The sequence below is a fragment of the Phyllostomus hastatus genome, unplaced genomic scaffold (assembly GCF_019186645.2).
Source record: "Phyllostomus hastatus isolate PE091 unplaced genomic scaffold, TTU_PhHast_1.1 phas_contig_551, whole genome shotgun sequence".
NCBI classification, from domain to species: Eukaryota; Metazoa; Chordata; class Mammalia; order Chiroptera; family Phyllostomidae; genus Phyllostomus; species Phyllostomus hastatus.
Window position 1 is genome coordinate 7857442 of NW_025333909.1, and position 24324 is coordinate 7881765.

The 24324-nt window shown below is 35.2% G+C and overlaps 1 protein-coding gene and 1 pseudogene across 3 annotated transcripts in view; both read right to left on the minus strand.

Moving 5' to 3' along the window:
- RPS6KA6 (ribosomal protein S6 kinase A6) overlaps window positions 1–24324 on the minus strand; it is a 110626-nt gene that overhangs the window by 32827 nt on the left and 53475 nt on the right. For all 3 annotated transcript variants that reach the window (XM_045847433.1, XM_045847432.1, XM_045847434.1), the window contains 10 exons: window positions 16127–16269; window positions 12716–12786; window positions 12387–12475; window positions 11556–11614; window positions 8501–8603; window positions 7795–7925; window positions 6528–6650; window positions 5930–6019; window positions 2213–2371; window positions 232–393 (listed from right to left, as the gene is read on the minus strand). In XM_045847433.1, coding sequence (XP_045703389.1) covers window positions 232–393; window positions 2213–2371; window positions 5930–6019; window positions 6528–6650; window positions 7795–7925; window positions 8501–8603; window positions 11556–11614; window positions 12387–12475; window positions 12716–12786; window positions 16127–16269 — 1130 coding nt within the window. The remainder of the gene's footprint in view (window positions 1–231; window positions 394–2212; window positions 2372–5929; window positions 6020–6527; window positions 6651–7794; window positions 7926–8500; window positions 8604–11555; window positions 11615–12386; window positions 12476–12715; window positions 12787–16126; window positions 16270–24324) is intronic.
- On the minus strand, window positions 4399–5083 carry LOC123824310 (annotated as a pseudogene).

The following is a 24324-nucleotide window of genomic DNA, read 5'->3' on the forward strand; positions in this document are numbered from 1 at the left end:
CTAATAAAATAAAAGTCTGATTATTAGACTCAAGATGGTCTCATATGCTACCTCCTAGTCTGAATATTTATATTAGGGGTTATCAAAATTCACTCATTTAAAGAGCTTTAGAGTTGAGAATGGACAAGATAACACAGATTTTATCTACCCACTATAGCATATACATGCCATCAAATACATTCAACTAAAGAAAAAAGACTGAAAAGCAAAAACTGAAGTTTTGAAAAATACCTCTGGTGCTACAAAGTTTGCTGTGTAGCATGGAGTTAAGAGAAGTCCATTTTCTCCTCGAAGCTGTTTTGCAAATCCAAAATCACAGATCCTAATGGAGTCTGCACTAGCTGATTCATCCATGTATAAAATATTACTAGGTTTAAGATCACGATGAACAACCTGGAACATAAAATAAACAGCATTGTATTTCTATAGCTAAGTAAATCTCTGTGGAATACAATATTTTCATTTAATATTCTTCCAGGTAAACAAACTTTCTTAATCATAAAATTTTGACAATGATACTTTGTCCAACCTTTACAGTGTTGAAAGCCTGAAGGAATCAGAAGGCATAATCTCTATCAGATAGATGCTCTACTTTCTATTGAAGCCACCAGTTTCATTAACAACTTCCAATCTCCAAGTATCAAAACTCAGTTCTCATTTCCACTTCTGGATCTAATGGACTAAGACCCTATTTAACATGCCCCTCCTCACAGTAAACAATTACAAAACCTGTACATAATTTAAAAAATCAACTACCTCAAGGTACTGGGGAGTAAACAGATGCACAGAGACTCTGGTGGGGAGTGAATACTTGGTTGAAGGACGGAATACAGGGAGCTATATGAATGGCTTTTAGGTTAGGATTAGTGCAGTGCATATGGCACTCCATTGTGGTGAAATTCTCTACACGAGGATTTTCCTACTGATTACTATCTATTTCATTCCTTAATCAGTTTACTACACTGAAAGATCTTTAAAGACGAGGACCTAGTCTTATTTACATTTGAATCTGCAACACTGTTTATAATGCCTATTATATAGAAACGCTCAGTATAGCTCTGTCATTAATTTACTTAATTGATATAAGAACTGGAAGGTTTCTAAAATAATAACCTGAAGAAAAGATGCTTAGTGTGCCCACCACTCAAAGTCAGATCATCTTCCACCACCACATATTTGGCCCCCTTGCAATATACAGATCATGTATTATAGAAATGTACGCTTGAAACCATATGATCTTATTAACCAACGTCACCTCAATAAGTGTAATTAAAAATAAATGAATAAAAATAAACATACATAAAAAAGAAAAGATGGTTATCAGTTTCCTCTTAAAATTTCTGGCTATCCTTTATTTTACTTTGGCTTAATTGATAAAAACAAGCAATTAAATTATAAAAGATTTACTCCTTTATTATTAAACAGTTTATATTTTATAGTACTAAAAATGTACTCTATTAAAACAAACACAAAACTGAGTACTGGCTTATTTATCTTTTGTATAAAAAGGAACCATGTAGAATTTTCACTGTGCCAGTTCTGAGTTGTCCATTATTTTACTGTTTATACGTACATGCATACATGTCCACTATTACAACTAATTCAAACTTACATTTTTGAATTATTTATGACTTTGTTTCCTTGTGGAGGTGTATATAATAAAAGTTGACCTTTTTGGTAATGTTTCCTTTATTTATGAACAGATGAGAAGCAAAATAACAGGCTTGCTCCATTATTACACATTTGATTAGAGTAATACCTCAAAGGTTTAGAATCCAAATTTCTTACTGTATTTGGAGGAGGGGTTGGCAAGGATCAAGATACATAGTCCACTTCCTCCCAGAAGGTTATGTTAGGTATAGAATAACTTGAATAATACCCACATGTCCTTGAATAATTTTTTATGTTTCATTTTTAAATTTGATTATGTTTAATAATTTGAAAGCCAGGGTTACATACATTTATATAATCCAAATCACTTTTAAAACCAATCTGCTATTAAATTAGGGCCAATAGGCAGAGTGAAGAGAATTAAGAAAGCATTTTCTGATTTCCTAAATCTGAAACCTTCTCTACTTTATGAGTTTTATTAGAATATTTTCTATAAAATATGTTACAGAAAAAGTCATTCATTTTAAGTGGCAGCACTTACATATTATTTTATGAATATATAAGTCCCAGAATTGAAGGGAAGAATATAACCACAACTTACTCCTTGGCAATGAAGATAGTCAACTGTCTTAGTTATTACAAACAGCACATCACTGGCTTCCCGTTCTGAGAAACATTTTTGTTTGAGAATACGGTCGAGCAGCTCTCCTCCTTTCATCAAATCCGTAACAAGGTAAACATATCTACCATCATCATAAACCTAAAAAAGAACACATTTTAAAAATGTTATTATTTATAATTACAATTCAGAAATGTGTAGATTACATTTGCTTTTCTAGTGAACCTTTAATGGTAAAAAATACATTATTTCTTTACTGCTAATATAGTACAGGCTGTACTGAGGATTAAAGTGGCTAAACAACCTCTTATACAGTCCTGTGACACCATGCTCAACATAATTTGATTAACTTTTCAGGCTGTATATTATACTTCATCAAAGGATATAAATGGAAAAACAGAACTCTGTGCCTCTCAAATGGCATCTATCTCATTTTGGATCGTATTGTAGACACTTCTCTTCCGTACTAATAGCATGCTTCCATCTGGCAGTAAATACATTATTAGTTTTTTAATATCCTCCCCACAGTCCATTACCTGACATGGTATCTTAAATGTTTGTTGAATTCAAACACTATATCAAAGAGAATAAATAGGAAAAACGTGTACACTTTCACTTAGGACCTCTGAGGTAGATTACATTAGATAAATAAATAGAGGGCTGTAAGCTACTGTTTAAAGGTTACTAATCAAAAGCTTTATCATATTATCCAAAACAAACTGATTGAGGTGATGGCTGGTGTACCAGCCTTCTCTAAAGAGAAAAGAACATTATTTTGTTATGTGAAAAGTCAGCATTCAGTAACAACTGTTTTTTTAAAGGAGATTTTTGTCAAAACAAGATATTCGAACATAACAGAAGGCACAAATAAATTACTTTTTCTTATCATTCAAGACTTTGGGGACTGTCTATGGAAAGGTCGGCCCAGCTAGCTATGCAGACATGATCCTTCCAAATAAGAGCAGCAGGGATTTGAGACAGTGTTCAGGATAATGACCAAACCTGTCCACAGCGAGCAGAAACGAACAGGTGCTTTCCCGGGTTCCTTTCCTCAGGAAGCTCTGTGTTTACACAGGTACGAGGCTCATTTGGAGGGAAAGGATGACATGTAGAAAAGTTTTCCATCCTTCCACCTCTCAGAAATAGTTTCAGGCCCTGGTGACACTTGCTTCACATGAACGTCCAGACTATGATCTATGTACAGTTACGACCATCTTTACTTTAAAAAAGCTTAACATTCATTTCTATATACCAAAGCAGTAGGCTGAGTTTTCTCCCTTCCAGGGCTTTCCACCAAATTAGACTTAACTTAATCTCACTTGAAAGTGCAACAGGATAAGGATATGCAAGACTTGCGTTTGTTGACACATGAAAAAGAAACACTGCCCAGCAGAACTGCCCCAGAGGCACTGCAGTAAGAGCACAGAGCAGGCTGACAGCTCTGGGGGTGGGGGGCGGGGTAGAAGGATTGAGCAAAAAAGGAGAAAAAACTCCTGGACCTGAACGACAGTGTGGTGACTGCAGCGGGGGGGAGGGGGAGTAGAGGGGGATGAGTGGAGGTGTAAGAGGTATGGGGGGGATAAATGGTAATGGAAAAATACAATAAAATAATGTAAAAAAAGAAAATAATAATAAGAATTGGCTCTGCCCGATAGCGAGGGCTCCGGTCTCCACACAGGAGGGCCATTGCCAAGTCTGCCTTTTCTTTGTGCCCAGATCAAAATGGAACGTAGGTCCCATCACCACAAGGTTGGAGCACACAGCCCAGCAGTCCAGATGGCAGAGACTAGTCAGTGAGTGCCTCTCTGTCACAGCTTGTCCATGCACGCACTGACCGTGCTAAAGGAACAACACAAACATCATCCACCTAAGAGGAGATGATCAGGTTCTTGTCTAGGTCAAATGATGTAAACACAGGTGATGAGGCCCCCACACATCACTGCTGAGATTATTTAGTCTAACTTTATATTAAAGCAACACACAATGCCTTCTTAAACACAAGGACAGGCTTTATACTAATGTTTCTCAAAAACCAATTATGTCTCCAGTTCTAGCCTCAGTTTAAGGGGTTAAACAACCCCCCCAAAAAAACTTGCTATGTCAGAGACAGGGTAATAGGGAGGTGGGTGCATGTTACCCTCTATCCAGAGTCATGGAAAGAGAAAGCTCTAGAAGCTGGTGGGTGTGAGCACAACCAAGACACAGGGTTTGAGACAATGGGTCTATGATGGTTGTTTCTTCCCTGTGATCACTGGGATATCCATCTTTGGCAACTTGAAGGCTGCTGGATCTTCTGCCATCTGGGTGACCTGTGTGCAGATCAGCTCCATTGGAGAAGGTTTCTAGGGCTTGGGTGGCAAAACCTCCTGAATCAGACTTCCAGAGGGCTCTTGGTACAAAGAGGCCCCATTTATCTGCTGAGTTCTGTCTTTATCCCTGCTTCCAGAATCCATGGTGCTAAGGTGTAGGCCAGGTAAGGCTGTGGAAGAGCCAGAAGAGAAACAGCCTCTAGGCTTCTGCTTAGAGGAAAAGCATGGGCTGTTGAAGGAGGACTGAGCTAAGGCCAGCTGTATCTCTTCTCATTATCTCTCTGCTCTGTGGTTTTAATTTGTGGAGTGTTTCTGCCACTCAAAGGTACTTGGTCTCCTTGGTGGTAAGGCCATTGCAGGGTGTGTAGCCAGTATCTCCCAGCCCTACCTGTTGCTCAAAATGCTAAATACTCTCCTGTGTTTGCTTTGTGATGACAGAATTCATGATGACATGAGTGGCTTTAGCCTTCACCACAGAGACATTGTCCATACTGTCCATGGCCAATGACAGGATCATGGAAGGACAGGACACACTGGCCTCTCCTTCCTCCGTCAGGCACTTCTGATAGTCTCGAAGCCACTGAAAGACTGGGATCCAAGGTACTTTTTCTATATAGATTTCAGAGCTGAATCCCTGCCACTACAGCGAAATGATGTGATGATTACATTCACAGAGAGATATTAATGAGGAACATTGTCCAAATGCTACAAATTAGCCAAGTTGCTTGGGAAGAGTCCATTCATTCCAGAGGTTTTGTTTCGCTGCCACGAAACTGCCTGCAGCCTGAGCTTCCGCACTAAAAAGGCTGTGAGGACCCTTGTCTCTCTAGAGGTTGTGGTGAGGTTGGGACCCAAGCCATGGTATGATTAGCGCTGTGTCAGCCACCACCCCAAAGACCCTGGGCACCAACCAGGGAGCATAAACTCTGTAATATCTCTAAATACAAGTTATATGTTCACTTTATAAAACTATAGAGTATTACTGTTTTACGCAAAAAAACAAAAACAAAAACAAACAAAAAACGATCCACAATGTAACAGCCCATTTCTGCACAGTCAAGAAAGTAAAATCTAGAGTTTCGTAGGTTCCCAGTGTCTATATTTATAGTACCACAGAATGATAAATGGTGCTGGTTATAATGTTAACTATATTCATGTAATCAGGGCACTCTCATTTACTGACAACATAGTTCCTTTCTGATGTTCTATAAGGAAGGTAGGAATACAGAATAACGGGAAGGGGAAGAATTAAAGTAGCAAATTTAAGAATCTTCAGATTTTGTTGGATGACAGTAAATATTCCATAGACATGAAAGTCAAAGAAAATAAAGTGCCAAATTATAGCTTCATTAGCTCAGCTCTTGAAATAGCTTAGATTTTAAATACCTACATCCTTTAAAGTGATAATGTTGGGGTGCTGTCCATATCGCATCAAAATTTCAATTTCCTCCGAGGGATCTCTCTTATTTTTGTCAATGATCTAAGAAATAAGGCAAAAAAAGGTTTAGATAAAAAGAAATTTTCTTTGCCTAAAAATTAATGATATTAGTTTCAATCTGATTATATTTTTAAGTAAATGCTTAAAACCCAAGAGTGATGCTTGTCTCATGTTATTTTAACATTTAGAAATGTCCTATAACTAAAACAATAATAAAAAGACCACTTTCTTCAACATTATATTCCATTTAATTGAAGCTATACTAACTCATAATGTGATCCACATGTTAACAGTGATTGTCACAATTACTCAACCTTAACATACTACATTAAAATAAAACTATTCAGAATCAAGACATTCTCAAAATACATGGTTTCCCCAAATTGGAGCCTTAGAAAAAATTGAAAATGAAAATATTAGGTTTTAATAGTTCTTTGTCATTATCTTATCTTTGCAATTCTCCACAGGCTCCACTGGAAAATGTCTGTCAGTTAACTTGTCATTTAACTCACATAAATAAGACAAAAACAGTCATGTTCAGGGACAATACCTTCACTGCAAACTCCATGTTGGTCACCGTATGTATGCATCGCTTGCAAACAGAATATGAGCCAACACCTATATCTTCTTTCAATTCATATACTTCATCAAATTGCGCAGCATTTCCATTTATCTGTTTTTTTCAAAGTAAAATACTAAGAATAATGAAATACTTTCACATTTTTATCTTTTCTCCTAAATATTTACATGGATGGACAAAAGTAGGTTTACAGTTGTTCATATGGGAAATAATACAACAATCAATAAATAATAATACAAGAATAAACTGTGTTTTGTGTACTTACAACTGTAAACCTTCTTTTGTCCCACCCTGTATTCATCTTAAATCTTTAAAAAATCATGAATAATCCATTCTAGAAAAGTTTTATCAGTATATATCAAGGGATTAACCAGCTCTGAGCTGATCCTAAATTGTAGGCTTTCTAGATCCCCAAAGTCAACACAATAAATCACCATTTACATATCACCATTACATTTCCTTGTCAAAAGAGATTACATAAATATAATTAAAGGTTACTACCATCTGACTTATTTTAAAACATATTGGAACATCTTTAATTCATTATGATATGAAGGGGGACCCCCCAAAAACCGGAATTATCTTCTGTAGGGTGGGTCCCCTGTAGTACAGGTTTCCCCGCTAGGTGAATGTTCTAGAATCCATCTGTATCAGTGGACCAGATGGCATTGTTGTAAGAGGCTGTGTTTGGCTTCAGTGAATTTTTTTGAAGACTCTTTTAACACATTTGTCCGTCTCATGATGCGTGATTTATGAGCGCACCAGCCCACACTGCTCTGAGTGTCCAGCTGTTTTTGACCAAAAAATGGCAGGACCTCTGTGCGCCAGCTGCCCTATTCACCTTATGTCGCTCCAAGTGACTTTTTTTGTCCCCCTCCCCTGATGAAAAAAGTCCTCAAAGGGAAACATTCTGCTGATTCGATAGAGGTAAAACCAAAAAAGCCAGAAGCACTAAAAGGTATCAAGATCAATGAGTTGAAAAACTGTTTGGAGCAGTGGAAAAAAGGTCTCGATAGGTGTACTGCATCAAATGGAGAGGACTTGGAAGGTGACTGAACTTTAAACATGTGAGAATAAGTACGCAGATGTTTAAAAGTAAATTCCTTTTTGGGGGGTCCCCTCTGGCCTCATACACAGAAATAAATGAAGTTAAAAATCATGTAAAATTGTTATAAATCCATTAAAACTAACCAAAATATATAATTATCCCTAAACAAGTAATCTAAGTAAAATTTACCTGAACAATTGGTAATACATTTGCACTTGTGATAGGAGTAATTTTATATTCTTCTGCAATAGATGTTGCAACAAAGCTGAATCCTTTGAAGAGTTGATGAGCATTAGCACTGGCTGGCAAACCAGGAGAATCTAATGTCCAAATAATTATATGTAATTAGAATTATAAAAACTTATATGATATAAAATGGTGACATTTCTTTGAATATAAATGAAACCATTAAATGTTATCATCAGACACACTATATCACTTATTTGATTTATTGTATGTTATTTGTCTCCCCACACTACTATGCAAGTTCCATGTGGACTGAAATTTTTGTTTATTCTGTTCACTGCTGCATCCTCACTAGGGAGTGTATTATAGGTACTCAGTATTTGTTGAGCTAGTGTATGAAACAGATTCTATTAAAAGTAAACCTAAGAGTCAGAATAATACATCTCATGCCTTGCCACCCTTACTATTGAATACATTAATTAGCATATCAAAAGACCTTTAAAACAAAACATTTGACCCTTTGCTCTAGTCCCTGCTTCTCTGATAAACATTCCCCATTTAAAGCTTGTAGTTGAATGTTACCCAAGCAAAGGTGTACGTAGAATCCACATTTCCATAAAGAGCGAAGTGATGTGGCCCTCAGTGAAAATGAGTTTGACACCCATGAAACTGAATAAAAGCTCTGATGTTACCCATAAACGTGCATTACCTTTAGGTGTTTTTGCAGTAAATTCTGGGTCAAAACAGAAAGTATCATCTGGCTTTCCAGAAGCAGGTTTGAAAGGAGGTTGAACTTCTCTTTTATATAATTTCTAGGAACAACAGGACAACACAAAAACATATTAACACTTAAAATTACCATACTCGCCCTGGTTAGCGTGGCTCAGTGTATTGAGCACCGGCCTGCAAATCACAGGGTCGCCAGTTCCATTCCCAGCTGGGTCAAACACCTGGGTTGCAGGCCAGGTCCCCAGGAGGGGATGCGCGAGAGGCAACCACATTTTGCCGTTTCTCTCCCTCTCTTTCTCCCTCCCTTACCCTTGTCTAAAAATAAAATAAATGAAATCTTTAAAAAATTATTATACTTCTTAAGGGAAAGCAAAACATAGTACAGTCCTGAACAGAAAAATCACAATTTCATAAATGAAATTTCAATAAGATTCAGATACCTGTTAACCAAATTCCAAATACTTGAGAGAGAATGAACAAAATCAAGTGAGATTACAAACAAGTACTGATGCCACACATTGCATTTACTAAGAATAATGGTACTGAGTTTTGGATATCAAAAACTGTTTTGAATTTTTGCTGGTAAAACACTGTACAGAATATGTCACATTGTTACTATGGAGAAATAACTAACAACACTGAATGATTCTGACAGTAATAATTAGACTATCTGTAATAACTATATATAAGATCTGTCTAGAAAATGTCCAGCTATTGTTAATATAATGAGAACGGTTTGTGTGAAATCAATGTAACCTGGAAGCCAAAGAGAGTGGACTAGAATGCACAAGCATGAACAATGATGACTTCACTGTACTAGTCAGTGGGGGCATTATACACCCTTGAGGGAGCATGTGTACTGTGTGGCTGTCATATTCAAAATGACTGAATGAGTAGAGCAACAAAATCTGCATCAAATTTTGCACTGAGCTTGAATATTCCTGCATGGAAACTATTCAGATGATTCAAAGGCCGAGGCTATGGGCAAATGGTGATTGCCAGCTTCACCATGACAACACACCCACTCATACATCACATCTCAAGCAGAGCTTCTGGCAAAACATGAAATCACCCAGGTGACTCAGCCCCCCACAGCCCGGATTTGGTGCCCTGTGACTTCTGGCTTTTCCTAAAACTAAAATCACCTTTGAAGGGGAAGAGATTTCAGACTGTAGATGAGATTCAGGAAAATACAACAGGGCAGCTGATGGTGATTGGGAGAACTGTGTGAGGTCCCAAGGTGCCTACTTTGAAGGGGACTGAGGCGTGATTGTCCTATGGACAATGTTTCTTGTATCTTGTATTTTCTTCAGTAAATGTCTCTATTTTTCATAGTACATGGCTGGACACCTTCTGGACAGACCTAGTATTTCACCTAAAATATTTTGTTTTCCCATAAAAATGGGCATTAAAGGTCTTATTATAGAAATCAAAAACTTAATCTTGACTAACAATCTAACTTCTTAAAATTTATGTTTATGAAAGACATAAAATCTTGCAGTATATGAACATCTACCTTTTTGGGTAACTCTACATTTTTTAAATGCTAACAGACCCATAGTAGGGGAAAATTAATAGAAAATCAAAGTATGTTTAATTTATTTTTATATAAACATTCCATTGTTTATTTAAATTATGAGCAATGAACATAAATTCTTTAGATATAAGAATGATAGAAAATAAAAATTTCTAGTTTGTCCAGGTTAGGGGAAAGGAAGAGTATAGAAGCATTACTAAAAAATGACACATGTATACAAGGACACCGAAAGAGCTGTGCACACAAATATGGTGAAGGGAACTGCCGTGTACCATGTGAACTGAGTGGCCTTTTAGGGTATTAACATTAATGATTTACAAAAAATGAATCAAAATACTGCCTTCTAAAATGTGTTCTATAAACCAGATTAAATAGTGATTTGATCAGCAAATAGTGGCTCTCTACCTCTGCCCCAGAATTCAAGACATTTTCTTTTGAAAAAATGTTCAATACCGATACCAGAACTAGAAAATCAAAAACACTGTACCTGATAGTACATATGATTGATAGTACATACAATAGCTAAAGCTGTGTTGCCAAACAGATAACAAAAATGGGTTTGTCTAAGAAAAGCTTACTAGCCTAGGAATTGCAACATATATATATATAAATACACACACACACACACACACACACACACACACACAGACCTAGCAGAGTTTCACAATGTTTCTGTTTTCACATCTTCTCAAAATTTAGTGAAATACCTGTAGTAAGATATTCAGTCCTTACGAAATTTAATTTTTCTAATACTTGACGAAGAACCACTTGAAATTAAATAACATCTTAAATTCTACAGAATTCATTTTGTATAATAATCTGTGCTATCATTCATCCCTTTTCCCCTTTCACATTCTCCTCCTCCACATTCTCCAACCGGGAACACGGGAGAATATTAACCATACTTAACAGGTAAAACAAATGAGAAACAAAAACTTAGTACATATCATCCACACATTTAGTGGTTCAAGGTATTTTTATTTACAGGTGTAGCATACTATGGTAGTTACCTTGACCCAGAAAATGTCTGAATGAATTTGCAACAACACAGATGGATCCTGAGGGTGTTATACTAACTGAAATCAGTCAGGTGTGAAAGGATAAAACCATATGGTTTCACTCATATGTGAAATATAAAACAGAAAAAAGAAACAAATGAACAAACAAAAGAAAAAAAAGCTCATAGATACAGACAACAGATGGCTGGTTACCAGAAGAGAAGGAAAGTGGGGGGAGAGTGAAATGGGTAAAGATGATCACATATACGGTGACAGGTAAAAACTACACTTTTGATAGTGAGCATGCTATAGTGTATATAGATATCTAATTATAATGCTGCATGCCTGAAACTTATACTATTAACCAATGTTACCCCAATAAAAAATTCTCATGCTAGCAAAACAAATGAATTTATCAGCAAAGTCCATATATTACCATTTACTCTTCACTTTTGAATCATATTAAAATTACTCGATAAGAAACTTTCTACTGAACTTACATTCCAGTCAACATTTGCAAAAAAATTATGTCTTTTGATTTCCTCAACTCCTTCTGAACCTATAAAAACAGAAAGACATTTGTACTGGTGTGACTTTCTTAAATCTTTATATGTGGCTTTCAGGCTGTTATGTATAAAGAGGAGTACACATATTTTATACATTCTTTGTAATGTAAGGTTTATGATTTCTCATTTGATATTTTATTAATTGGCTCTTTCAATTTAATATGAAGAAATAAATGATATACACATTAAGCACATAGAATACCATGAAATACTAAAATACCTTCCAAAGCAAATCTAAATCATGTTTGATATGACATCAAAATGTAAATAAATGTTCTTTTCTTCATAATGAATTTATAACTTCATATTTACATGCCAAATTAAAAAGTACAACATAATAAAGTGACTGAAATTTTAACATAAGGACATAAATTGGATAGATAATAGGATTACCTGAAAGTGGCCAAATAACATGCAGTTATGAAAATATAGTATATACCTTGAAGTACTTTGGGAGGAGAAAATAAATTATCTTCAAATATCTAAAAGGATTACCTGTACCATTCTGTGAATTATTTCAAAAGAGGAAATCCACATGCTATACATAATGATGTATATTAAATAGAAGTACTGAATAGATAGATCGCTCCATTTTTAATCATAGACATAACAGAACTTACTGGAATCTCTGCATATACAAAATACAAAGTTATAGGTGTAAATGTATAGTGGCAATAAAGAGCTTAAGCCAGAATACATAAAGTTATAATTACCCTCTCAAAGCATGCAGTGTATTATTACAAAAGCTAAGAAAATAAACAATACCCAATCTATTTGCTGGATTCCTTTTGAATAACATCCTTAGCAGACTTTGTGCTTCAGCACTAAGAAACTGAGGCATTCCAAGTTTTGCTCTGGAAAAGATGATTTTAGAAAATTGCATTTAAATCTAGCCACAATTCTTAATTTACAAATCTCCAAAAGAACATTACAGAATGCTTTCACATTGGTAAATAATGTCCCCCATATGATAGGAAAAGAAAATGAAAGACAGTGTATAAATGTTCTTTTGTATGAATTTAAACCCACAACAAATTTCTCAAAACTGAAAGCAAAAAATGTTCCCAAAAGAAAAAAATTATGTTTACACTTACTTTAATATCATATTCATGGTCTCATTTCTGTCTTTACCTTGAAATGGCAGAGTACCAGTAAGCATTTCAAACTGAAACAAACAAGCGAAAAGATAACATAATCAATTTAGCACAACTTAGAATATACAATGAAATTCTTTAGGAAAAAATTGAAACTTGTAATACGTGATCATCAAATCACACAGAATCTATTGCACATGACAGTATGACAAAATAGGAGCAAAAGACTTGGTCACTTAAGGAAATACACTTCTGGTACCCCACTATATATAACTCAACTGATAGGTGACCACTAGGAAATTAAACCAGCCAAGTGTTTTCAGTACTGTTGGATTTGGTTAAGTTACCAAAGAAATTTGGAAATAGACACAAGGCATTTTCTTTGCAAAGATATGCTCTTAAAGCAAACAATTTAACCAACAAAGGAAACTAAAAATAAGCATTAAACAATTTCAAATTTATAAATTATCAAGAAAGATTTAACCATTCTCATTCCCCTCACTCCTCTAAAAATAGGAACCAAAAAGGAGAGGTCACACACACATACATACAACACACACTCACCAATAACTTCTTTAAAAAGAAAAAATTGAGACAGTTGTACACATCATGAGGAAAACATTTTCCCTAAAAGATTTAATTGCAATGCAAATGATTAGAATGTTAATTAATGGTATAAAAAAGACCAGGTATAAAAATGATCATCATAGTACATTAAAAATTTTTATATCAATATTAAAACCTTAAACTTAGATTCAATAATGGCTTTGGCCTCAGTTCTCTATTCATTTGTGAACTCACAACCTTAGTTATCAGCTTATCCATTCAACTCTTTCCTATATCCTGATGACTCTCAAATCTGATTCGGCCTCAATCTCTCTCAAGCCCCAGTTTTCCCTACCAAATTGATACTAATGGTTCACAACTGGAGACTGAAGGGGTAGCTATGAGAGTCAAAGAAGAGGGAAAAAGAAAGGCATTATGATGTGTGGGAATCATCTCTCTCAAGCTCCAATCTCCCACCCCCAAACCTTTGAAATGTCTTTAAGATTTTCTCTTCTATATTCTATAATTTTACAACTGTTCTGTAAGGAGACCTTGTTGACCTTTCTACTTCTAGTTTCCTCCACTTACAATCTATTTATATAATTCTGTCAAGGCTAATCTCCCCCCAAAAAACATTTTTTCCTATAACTACCATCCTGTTTAAGAATCTGCAAAAGTTTCCTGTTACTCAGAAAATTGCATGCAAATGCTTAAGATTTATAGCCCCATTTCCTCCACCATCACCCTCATTCTTCACTACTATTCTAGTCAGCTTATTCTCCAGGTCCTTGCTGATATGATCACAATATTATCCTTCTTTACACAGCTATTTAAATTTTATCCATCTTTCAGAGCTGATTTTGAGGTCCCTCCTCCATGTTTTGTACATCAGCTTATATTTAATTTTAGCCTAAATGTCTAAGGTACTTCCAGTCAGTTTACTTAGCTATCCCAATTGTTTCCTCAACCAGACTGCATGACTTCTTAGATCACAGAAAATGCCAAATATTGTACTTCTAGTCAGTTCCCACTCCACTGCCTTCCCCAAATGGCGGTCTTATAAAAGGCACTTAAAATACTGATGTGTAGCATATTAAGTGTCATCCAGTGATAAATAGGCAAAATGGATGATCAGACTTCAAAAGCAAATTCTATCTAATTCAATAGCTATTCATTTATTATCCCAATTAACACCACAACTTGTATGCTTAATCTTTTACCAGATTAGTTGGTCAATATGCCAACTACAGTAGGTACAAGGAGACAAAGGGTAGCGTGACATATAACTGCTCTCCTCAAGAGGTTGAAAATCTTACTACAGACATGCTTGAAACAATTTGACAATACGGCAATATATGGTAAGGTGTTAAATTCTATGATAATTAATTAAAATACTATATAACTACTAAAACCTGGTAGACCTTTTTCTATTGTTTTTACAGTTGAAATACAATATTAAAAAGCTTCAGGAGTATCACATAATAATAAAACATTTATGTATCTTACAAGGAGCCATGTCACTATAAAATTATTCTAATGCTATTGACTATATTCCTTATGCTGTACATGTTATAAGATGCTTGTGACTTATTTTATAACTAAAAGTTTGTATGTCTTAATCTCCTTTACCCTTTTCACCCATCCCCCACCAACCTCCTGAGGCAGCCATCAGTCCATCAGTTCGTTCTCCATGAGTCTGTATCTGTTTTGATTTGTTTGTATTATTTGTTTAGATTCCAAATGAAAATGAAATCATTCAAAATCTGTGTTTCTCTGCCTTATTTCACTAAGCCAAACAGTCTCTAGATCCATCCATATTGTCTCAAATGGTGAGATTTCATTCTTATTTATGGCCAAGTAATATGCCATTGTTTCAATGTACCACATCTTTTTTATGCATTCATCTATTAGTGGATACCTAAGTTGCTTCCATATCTTGGCTATTATAAATAATAATGAGATGAACACAGAGGTGCATATATCTTTTCAAATTAGCGTTTTCATTTTCTTTGGATAAATACCCAGAAATGGAATTGCTGGGTTGTATGGCAGATCCATTTGTAATTTTTTGAGGTTACTTTATACTGTTTTCCACAGAGATTGCACCAATTTAAAATCCCACCAACAGCACAGGAGGGTTCCCTTTTCTCTACAACCTCTCCAACACTTGTTGTTTGTTGACTTTTTGATAATAGCCATTCTGGCAGATGTGAGGTGATATCTCATTGTGGGTTTGATTTGCATATCTCTGATGATTAGTGGTGTTGAGAATATTGTCATGCATCTACTGGGATCTGCATATCTTCTTTGGAGACATATCTATAAATAGATATTTCTGCTCATCTGCTCATCTTTTAATCAGATTTTTTTATGTTGCCTTGTATCAGTTCTTTATATATTGTGGATATAACCCCCTGATAATACATATCATTTGCAAATATTTTCTCCCATTAAGTTGTCTTTTCATCTAACTGATGGTTTCCCTTGGTGTGTAAAAGTTTTTTTTAGTTTGCTATAGTCCCATTTGATTATGTTTGCTTTTGTTGCTCTTGCCTGGAAGACATTTCTCCCCCCAAAATATTGCTAAGACCAATGTCAAAGAGTTTACTGCCTGTTTTTCTTCTAGGCACTTTATGGTTTCAAAGGAAAGCTGCCATTTGCCTTCTTATCTGGTAACTTTAAAATAAATGAGAACACCAAAATCCTAATTCTTACTGTAAACAGCTAGCCAAACACAAGTTTTAAGATAATAATCATGAATTACTGAAATCCTATCCTCACCTGACACCTCCTCAAATTTAAATTAAAATTTCTAAGTACTACTGATTTTATATTAGTATATATTTTTAAAATAACACTACTTACCATAAGCACACCATATGACCACCAATCAGCACTCTGGGAATGACCTCTCCTATTTACTACTTCAGGAGCCATATACTCCACTGTACCACAAAACGAGTAGGCCTTCTTTTCTTGATCTACTGATTCCTTGCTGAGTCCAAAATCTATAATAACAATTTACATAAAAATATATCTGAAGATCTTCAGAAAACAGAAAATACCAAAAGAAACAAAATTGTGTATTCAAACCTTAAAATTATTCATGGATGGTCTACAATTCCTGTTAAGAAAGCTGTGATACCAATAGAAAATAGCTTGTATTTAATAATGATATTCTTTAAGAGCATTTAAAGATTGCTCAGTTAAATCTCATCTGAAAATATGTTTTCATGTCTACACTAGAGTAACATTCAACAATTTTGAGTCAACAATTAAATCAAAGTGGTCATAGAGGTCTAAGGTTTTAAAATATACTAAAACAAAAGAGATAGTAACTTATACTTTTAAAAATATTGAAAAACCTTGTTTTGATTTAGCTTTGGTGAGTTTCCACTTTTGTTTAAGGCCTTCAAAAAGCTAAAGTTGTGAATATATAAAAATTAATCTTATTTTATATACTAGCAATGAAAATTTAGAAATTGAAATTTAAAAGTACCATTTATAATAACACCAAAATTACCCTTGAAATTTATAAGTATAAATATACAAAGTATATGGAAGACCTATATGCTGAAAACTAGGAACACTGATGAAAGAAATTAAAGTAGACCTTAGTAAATGGAAAGACACACTGTGTATGGTTTGGAAAATTTGGTGTTAAAGGTGTCAATTCCCCCCAAACTGATCTAAAGATTCAGTTAAACTTTAATAAAATCCCCAGCAAGTTTTTATAGAAATGAATAAGCTGAATAAAATAAATTAAATTTATGTAAAAAGACAAAAGCAATATAATACCCAAAACAATTTAGAAAAAGAAGAAAATAATTGAAGGACTTATACTACCTGACTTCAATACTTATTATAAACTTACAGTAATCAAGAGAATGTGGTATTGAAGAAAAGGTAGACATATATACACAAATAAATGGACAGTCTCCAAGAATAGACTGGCATATACAGTCAATTCTGCTATAATGTTTGTTTTGAAAACACAAATTTTTCTAATGCAATTGATACACTAGGAAACAACTTGAGGATAACATGAATTTGAATATTAAATTTTATGTTGGGTTATGTTCAATTTGTCTGTAAGAAGCACTAGATGAAATACCAGAAAACTGCACTTAGCTGAACCAAGCCCAGTAGAAATTCATACATTCACACACCTTAAACATCTACGAATGATTTCAACTCATCATGTGGGTTATGAGACACTCTTGTCCACCTGTAGTGTTATACTTTCCTCCCAACTCCAAATAATCTACTTTCCACCTCTTCACAATAACTTAAAAACTGCAACCTTTCTGACAGTAATTCTACATGCAAATTTAAGAATTTTTCAAGGTGAGGCACCATATTTATTGCAGTATTTATATACTCTTAATAATTTAGAGTATGTAAAACAATGATACCATTTTTATCAGTTTCCTTATCTTGCTCTAATGTGTCAATGGTTATATAGTTACTACTAAACTCCTAACCCATATTCAACATAAGTCCCATGCTTTTTATTATGCAATACTGCATAATGCAATGATTTTTAAGATCAGATGTGTTATATTATAATAGAACTGGCTATATATTGTCAATTGATTTCTGATGAAGACCTAAAAGCAATTCCATGAAGAAAGGTCAGTCATTTTAACAAATGGTTCCAGAACAGGATATTGACATAAAAATCTATATCTATACTATAAACATTACATCAATATGAATCATAGAACTAAATATAAAATGTAAAACCTAAAATTGTAAAATTGCCAAAGAAATACAAGAGACTATATTTGTGACTTTGGATTTGGCAAGGATTTCTTAGATATAACATCAAAACTACAATCTCTAAAATAGAAGTGTTGGTAACTGAACTTTATCAAAATCAAAAATTTCTTTTCAAAAGATACCATTGAGAAAATGAAAAGGAGGCTATAGTCTGAAAGAGAATATTTGCAGATCAGATATCTGATAAAGGACTTATATTCAGAGTAAAAGTGAAGGAACAGGAATAGAGGGACACTGTGGGAGTGGACTGTGAGAGTCAGGGTGGGATGAGCAATGGGGAAAAGGCAGGACAATTGTAACTGAACAACAACAAAAATAAATAAATAAATATTTTTCTAGCCCAAGTTTTGTTAGATTTATTTATAACTGTTTTTTTTCTTTTGCAACTATGTAATGTCAATTTTTGAAATTAAATTTTTCCACTAACATAAACAAACACTCATAATTGAATAATAAGAAAACAAACAATACAATTTTTTTAAATGGGAGAAAGATCTGAACAGACACTTCTCCAAAGAAATAAATACATGAAAAGATGCTCAATGTCATTAGCTACTAAGGGAAATGCAAATTAAAACCACAATGAGATACTATATGTCCATTAGTAGAGCTAAAATAAAAATGCGGCCAGTACCAATAATGGTGAGGGTGCAGGGCAAACAGAGCTCTCATACATTGCTCGTGGGTATACAAAATGGCACAGCCACATTAGAAGACATTTTGGACTTTTCTCATTAAGTGAAACATGCACTTATCACATGACCAAGCAATCCCACTCCTTTGGTATTTACTCAAGTGAAATAAAAGTTTATGTTCATATAAAACCTGTACATGAGTATTTATGGTGGCTTTATTCTTCACTTCTGAATTAAACAGGAAACAACCCAAATGTCCCTTAATTGGGGACTAGGTAAATAAATTATGGTACCATTATAAAACAAAATATTACTCAGCAATTAAAATAACAAACATTGGTACACACAATAATATAGATGAATATCAAATGTACTATCCTAAATAAATGAAGCCAGACTCAAAAAGACTATATATGTACTTTAAGTCTATATTACATGTGGAAAAAGCAGAACTATAGGGCCAGAGAGCAAATTACTGGTTGTCTATGGATAAAGGGAGGATTGACTTACGGTGGGAAAATTTGGGGTGGGGTGTGATAGAACTTTTATATCTTCATATTGGTGGTAGTTTTAAGACTGTATGCATTTGTCCAAGGTTGTAAAACAAACTATACGTGAAAGAGTAATTTTTCTTAAATTAAACCCTATATATTCAGACTATTAAAAACTTACTGCAGTTATATGAAGTACTACACAGATGCTGTTTACCCCTCACCCAGTTTCCCCCATGACGACATCTTACAAAAACCATATGACAACATCACAATCATAGTATTGACAACAATGCTGTCAAGATACAGAATAAATCCAGTACCATAAAGATCTAAAGGATAATTTTTACTCTATATAAATTTTACCCTAATTCTATAAATAAGGAAAGCTATAAACCCTGTATTATTTTAAATAAACTATCAACATTAATACTTCAATTTAGAGACCACAGAAACTGATTTTCTCATCATGCTCAATATTTTAATTTCAAAATCTCTTATCCTTGTATAATAACAATGTATTATGATTTTTAGCATATTTAAAAAATATTTTCAATGCCTTACTATGTTCTTTTTTTATTGTTTTTTCAAGTAAAGTTTTTTCCATTTTCCCCCCACCATTCCCCTCCACCCTGCTGCATATCCCATTTCAAAAGTAAATGTAATAAAAGCAGTTCTTCAAGGTCAGTTCAGCTGAATATAACAACCTTGTAGAGAAGAACGTTGGCATCTTTGACATTCCAGTGACAAGAAGAAAGGGAAGAGAATTTTCTTATCCACAATTAGTTTTCTGAAATTTATGACACTTTGTAGAGGTCCTTTGCTGTACTATTTCTGACAAAATGATATTTAACACTAGAATTGGCTCAGTAATGAACTGAACATTTATTTTACATTAAGGATTAGCTACAGGATTTAAAAAGACATATATGTTAATCAGTGGTTTTTCCAAGTCACTAATTTGAAATGAAAAGAAAATGTAGAAATCGGGTATATAAAGCTTTTTGGGAGGGTTGGGGACAGTATATTTGTGTAACCATAAATAACTCTTTTATGAGGCTTTAAAATTTTAAAAGCATGCCCAGAACACAACAATTTAATGAGTATTTGCTATTACTAAAAGTAATCTCAGTAATTAATTTGCAGATAATCATAAAATTACTTAAAATTATTTTCTTATGTACACGTTTGTCCCTTAAATATTTAGCTGAAGTGCAGTGTGATTTAAATTTCTGACACTGTATGTATTTATTTCCTCTCTTGATAGAAGTTACCCCCAAGTTATTATGCCCCTCAGGAAACAAACAACTGCAACCACAGAAAGTTAAAATCAATTGTGTATTCAATACATAATTTTAATGGCAAATTATGAGTAAACATTTTTTATAAACTGAGGAAGTCATATTAAATAGTTTTTAAACAGACTAGTGGTGGGTGCTACAGAAAAGACATAAAGATGATATAAATACTACACTAGCAAATATGCAGATATTTTGGGGGTATACACTCTCATTCTACTGATCTTCTGCTATACAATCATAATCTCAGTAATGAGGTAAATCAAGGTCAAAGCACAGTCATACCAAGGCACCTTTCTATAGTCCACTGCCATTCAGAGCAACCTATTAAAGTTTATGTTCATTCTTGCGTCTGGAGTAATTTTAAAGTGGACTTATAAAAATAAAGGTATTGCCCTCTCCTAAGATTATTATGGGGAAACACAGAATGAGGGTGAAGACCATGCCCAGATGGGACATTCCTATATCACTACAGCCCACTGCTAAAAATGACAAATAGTAATTAATCTAGTACTTTTGACTGTAGTATTTAAGATAGAAGGAAGAATGAGATAGAGAAAGAAGGAATGAAGGAGGGAAAAAAGACACAGAAAGGAAGAAAGGAAAAAAGAAGAGGGAAAGAGAAAGACAGGAAGAAAGAATGGAAAATTGAAGAATGGAAAGTTAAAAGTATTTTTAAAATACCTGCTGTGAATGGTCACACGTTAACCAATCATATTGGACTGTTTAGATGTTATATCTGTAAGTTTATTATTCATTACAAAACCCTGAATCAGGTTATGGTAATAAAACAGTGTAAATTATCTATGTATTTATTATTGGAGTCATTTTAAAGAATGAATATATATGTATATACATTTCTCAAGATGACTGCAGACCTGGTGGAAACTACACTCAGGTCCTCCCAGCACCAAACTATATTTACGGGTGAATTATAGAGCAATGAACCTGAATGACCAACGGAAGGACAGCTGAGCAGGAGTATTATACCCAAGGAATCACAGAAGAAGCCTCACAGAGACACAGAAAGGGCTGGCCCCTGCACCCACATGTGGCAGCTGAGGAGCGGGAGGGATAGCTGGGCAGCAAAATCCCCTGAGGAGCATGAGGTCTCAACCCCATGCCGGGAACTACACCCCAGAGCACCAGGGCCGGGATGTGGAGCCTGCATAGCATCTGGCACTGAAAATCAGCAGGGATTCTGTCTGCTGGGAAGAGGAGGGAGTCTGCTAACATCCCAGGTGCCCTCCTAAAAGGCTGACACACACTCTGGAAAACTCACCCAGGGCTCTGGCAGAGGGAAGACAACTCGGGGCACACAGGGCTCTTAAGGAGAATATCTGGGTGGCACGGCTCCGAACAGAAATCTGGAGGGTCAGCTACTGAGGTCCCTGTTCTGAGTCCCTATCACATACCACCCTTAGGTGCCACCTTTCCAGGGCCAAACAATCCTGTTTTCACAGCACCAGCCTGGGGAGTGCAGCAACCCAATCCTCTAAATACTGGTGATAGCACCCTGCTGGGTTTGAGTGCAGCAGAAAAGACCAGTGGCTGCACCCAAGAGGAACCTCTGGTGTACTCCTTCTCTGGAGAAACTATGGACTGAGACAGACATTGAACTGTGAGGCTTTGGAATGGGGACCAGTCTTCACCCCCCACAGCAGGTTTGTTTTGTCCTATCTTCCCAAGTCCTGGTGGCCACACCCTGCTGACTCAGTTCCCCCAGGGTGGAGCCAGAGGAATGGCTGGTAAGACTGGGACATTTGTAGCACTTCTCCCTCAGAGGCTCCAGTCTGGTGCTCAAGTGGGCATGGCTAGGGAGGGGGAGGAGGCATGGAGCTTGCCCCCAGCCTACGGGCTAGGCCAGTACCACCCGCAATGGGCCAGATGGACAAATTCGTAGAAATATACAATCTTCCAAAACTGAATCAGGATAATCCAAAAAATCTGAATAGACCAATTACAACTAATGACTGAAGCAGTAATCAAAATTTAAAAAAAAACCCAGGAAATAAAAGTCGTAGATCAGATGGCTTCACAGGTGAATTTTACAAACATTCCAAAAAATTCAAGAGGAAGGAAGACTTCCAAGCTCATTGTATGAGGCTAGCATTATGCTAATTCCAAAATCACATAAAGCTACTACAAAGAAAATTATAGGTCAATATCCCTGATGAACATGTATGCTAAAATCCTTAGCAAAATATTAGCAAACCAGATCCAGCAATACACTAAAAACATAATATGTCATGATCAAGTGGGATTTATTCTGGGGATGCAAGGTTGTTACAATTTTCAGTAATCAATAAATGCCATACACAAACAAAATTAAGAATAAAATTTACATGACCTTATCAATAGATGCAGAAAAAGCATTTGCTAAAACCTAGCACCAATATATGATAAAAATTCTCTGCAAAGTGGGAATAGAGGAAACAAACCTCAATGTAATAAAGGCCATATATAACAAACCTACAGTTATCATCATACTTAATGAGCAAAAACTAAAAATGTTTCTTTTAAGATAGGGAAGAAGACATGGATGTCTGCTTGCATCACTCTTATTCAACATAGTATTGGAAGTCCTAGCCACAGCAATCAGACAAGGGGAAAAAAGGCATCCAAACTGGAAAGGAACAAGTAAAACAGTCATTATTTGCAGATGACATGATACTATTTATAGAGAACCCTGAAAATCCCACCGAAAGACTACTAGAACTGATAAATAAATTGAGTTAAGTAGCAGGATACAAAGAATAAACTCTAAATGGATTAAAGACTTAAATGTAACCTGCGAAACTATAAAAATCCTGGAGGAAACATAAGCAGTATAATCTCAGACATTTCTTGTAGCAATATTTTTGCCAATATATCTGCTCAGACCAGCAAAACAAAAGAAAAAATAAACAAAAGGTAATACATCAAACTAAAAATCTTTCGCACAGCAAAAGAAACCATCAACAAAACAAAAAGGGAATCCACTGCATGGGAGAACATATTTGCCAGCAATACATCTGACAGAGAGGTAATATACAAAATATATAAAGAACTTATAAAACTCAACACTAAAGGGGAAAAAATCCAATTTGAAAATGGGCAATAGGTCTAAATAGACACTTTTCCAAAGATGAGATACAGATGGACAATGGACATATGAAAAAATGCTCAATGTCACTAATCATTAGGGAGACGTGATTAAAACCACAATGAAAAATGAGATATCACCTCACACCTGTCAGAATGCCTACCACCAATAAATCAACAGACAATAAGTGCTGGCGAAGATGTGGAGAAATAGAATCTTTGTGCGCTGTTAGTGGGAATGGAGACTGATATAGCCACTGAGGAAAACAGTACAGAGTTCTATCAGAAAAAATTGGAACTGCCTTTTTTTTTAAATCCTCACCCAAGGATATGTTTATTGATGAGAGAGAGAGAGAGAGAGAGAGAGAGAGAGAGAGAGAGAGAGAGAGAGTTGGTCGCCTCCCATACTCTCCCAGACCTGAGATCCAACCAACAGCCTAGAAATGTGGCCTCACTGGGAATCAAACCCACAACCTTTTAGTGTATGGGATGACTCTCCAACCACCTAAGCCACCAGGCCCCAGTTGGAACTGCCTTTTGACCCAGAGATTTCACTTCTGGGAATATATCCAAATAAAGCCCAAACACTAATTCAAAAGAATATATGCGCCCCTAGTTCACTGCAGTGTTATCATAGCCAAGATCTGGAAATAGTTCAAGTGCCCATAAGTAGATGAGTAGATAAGAAAGCTGTGAAACATTCACACAATGGAATACTACTTGGATGTAAAGAAGAATGAAATCTTACCTTTTCTGACAGCATGGGTAGACCT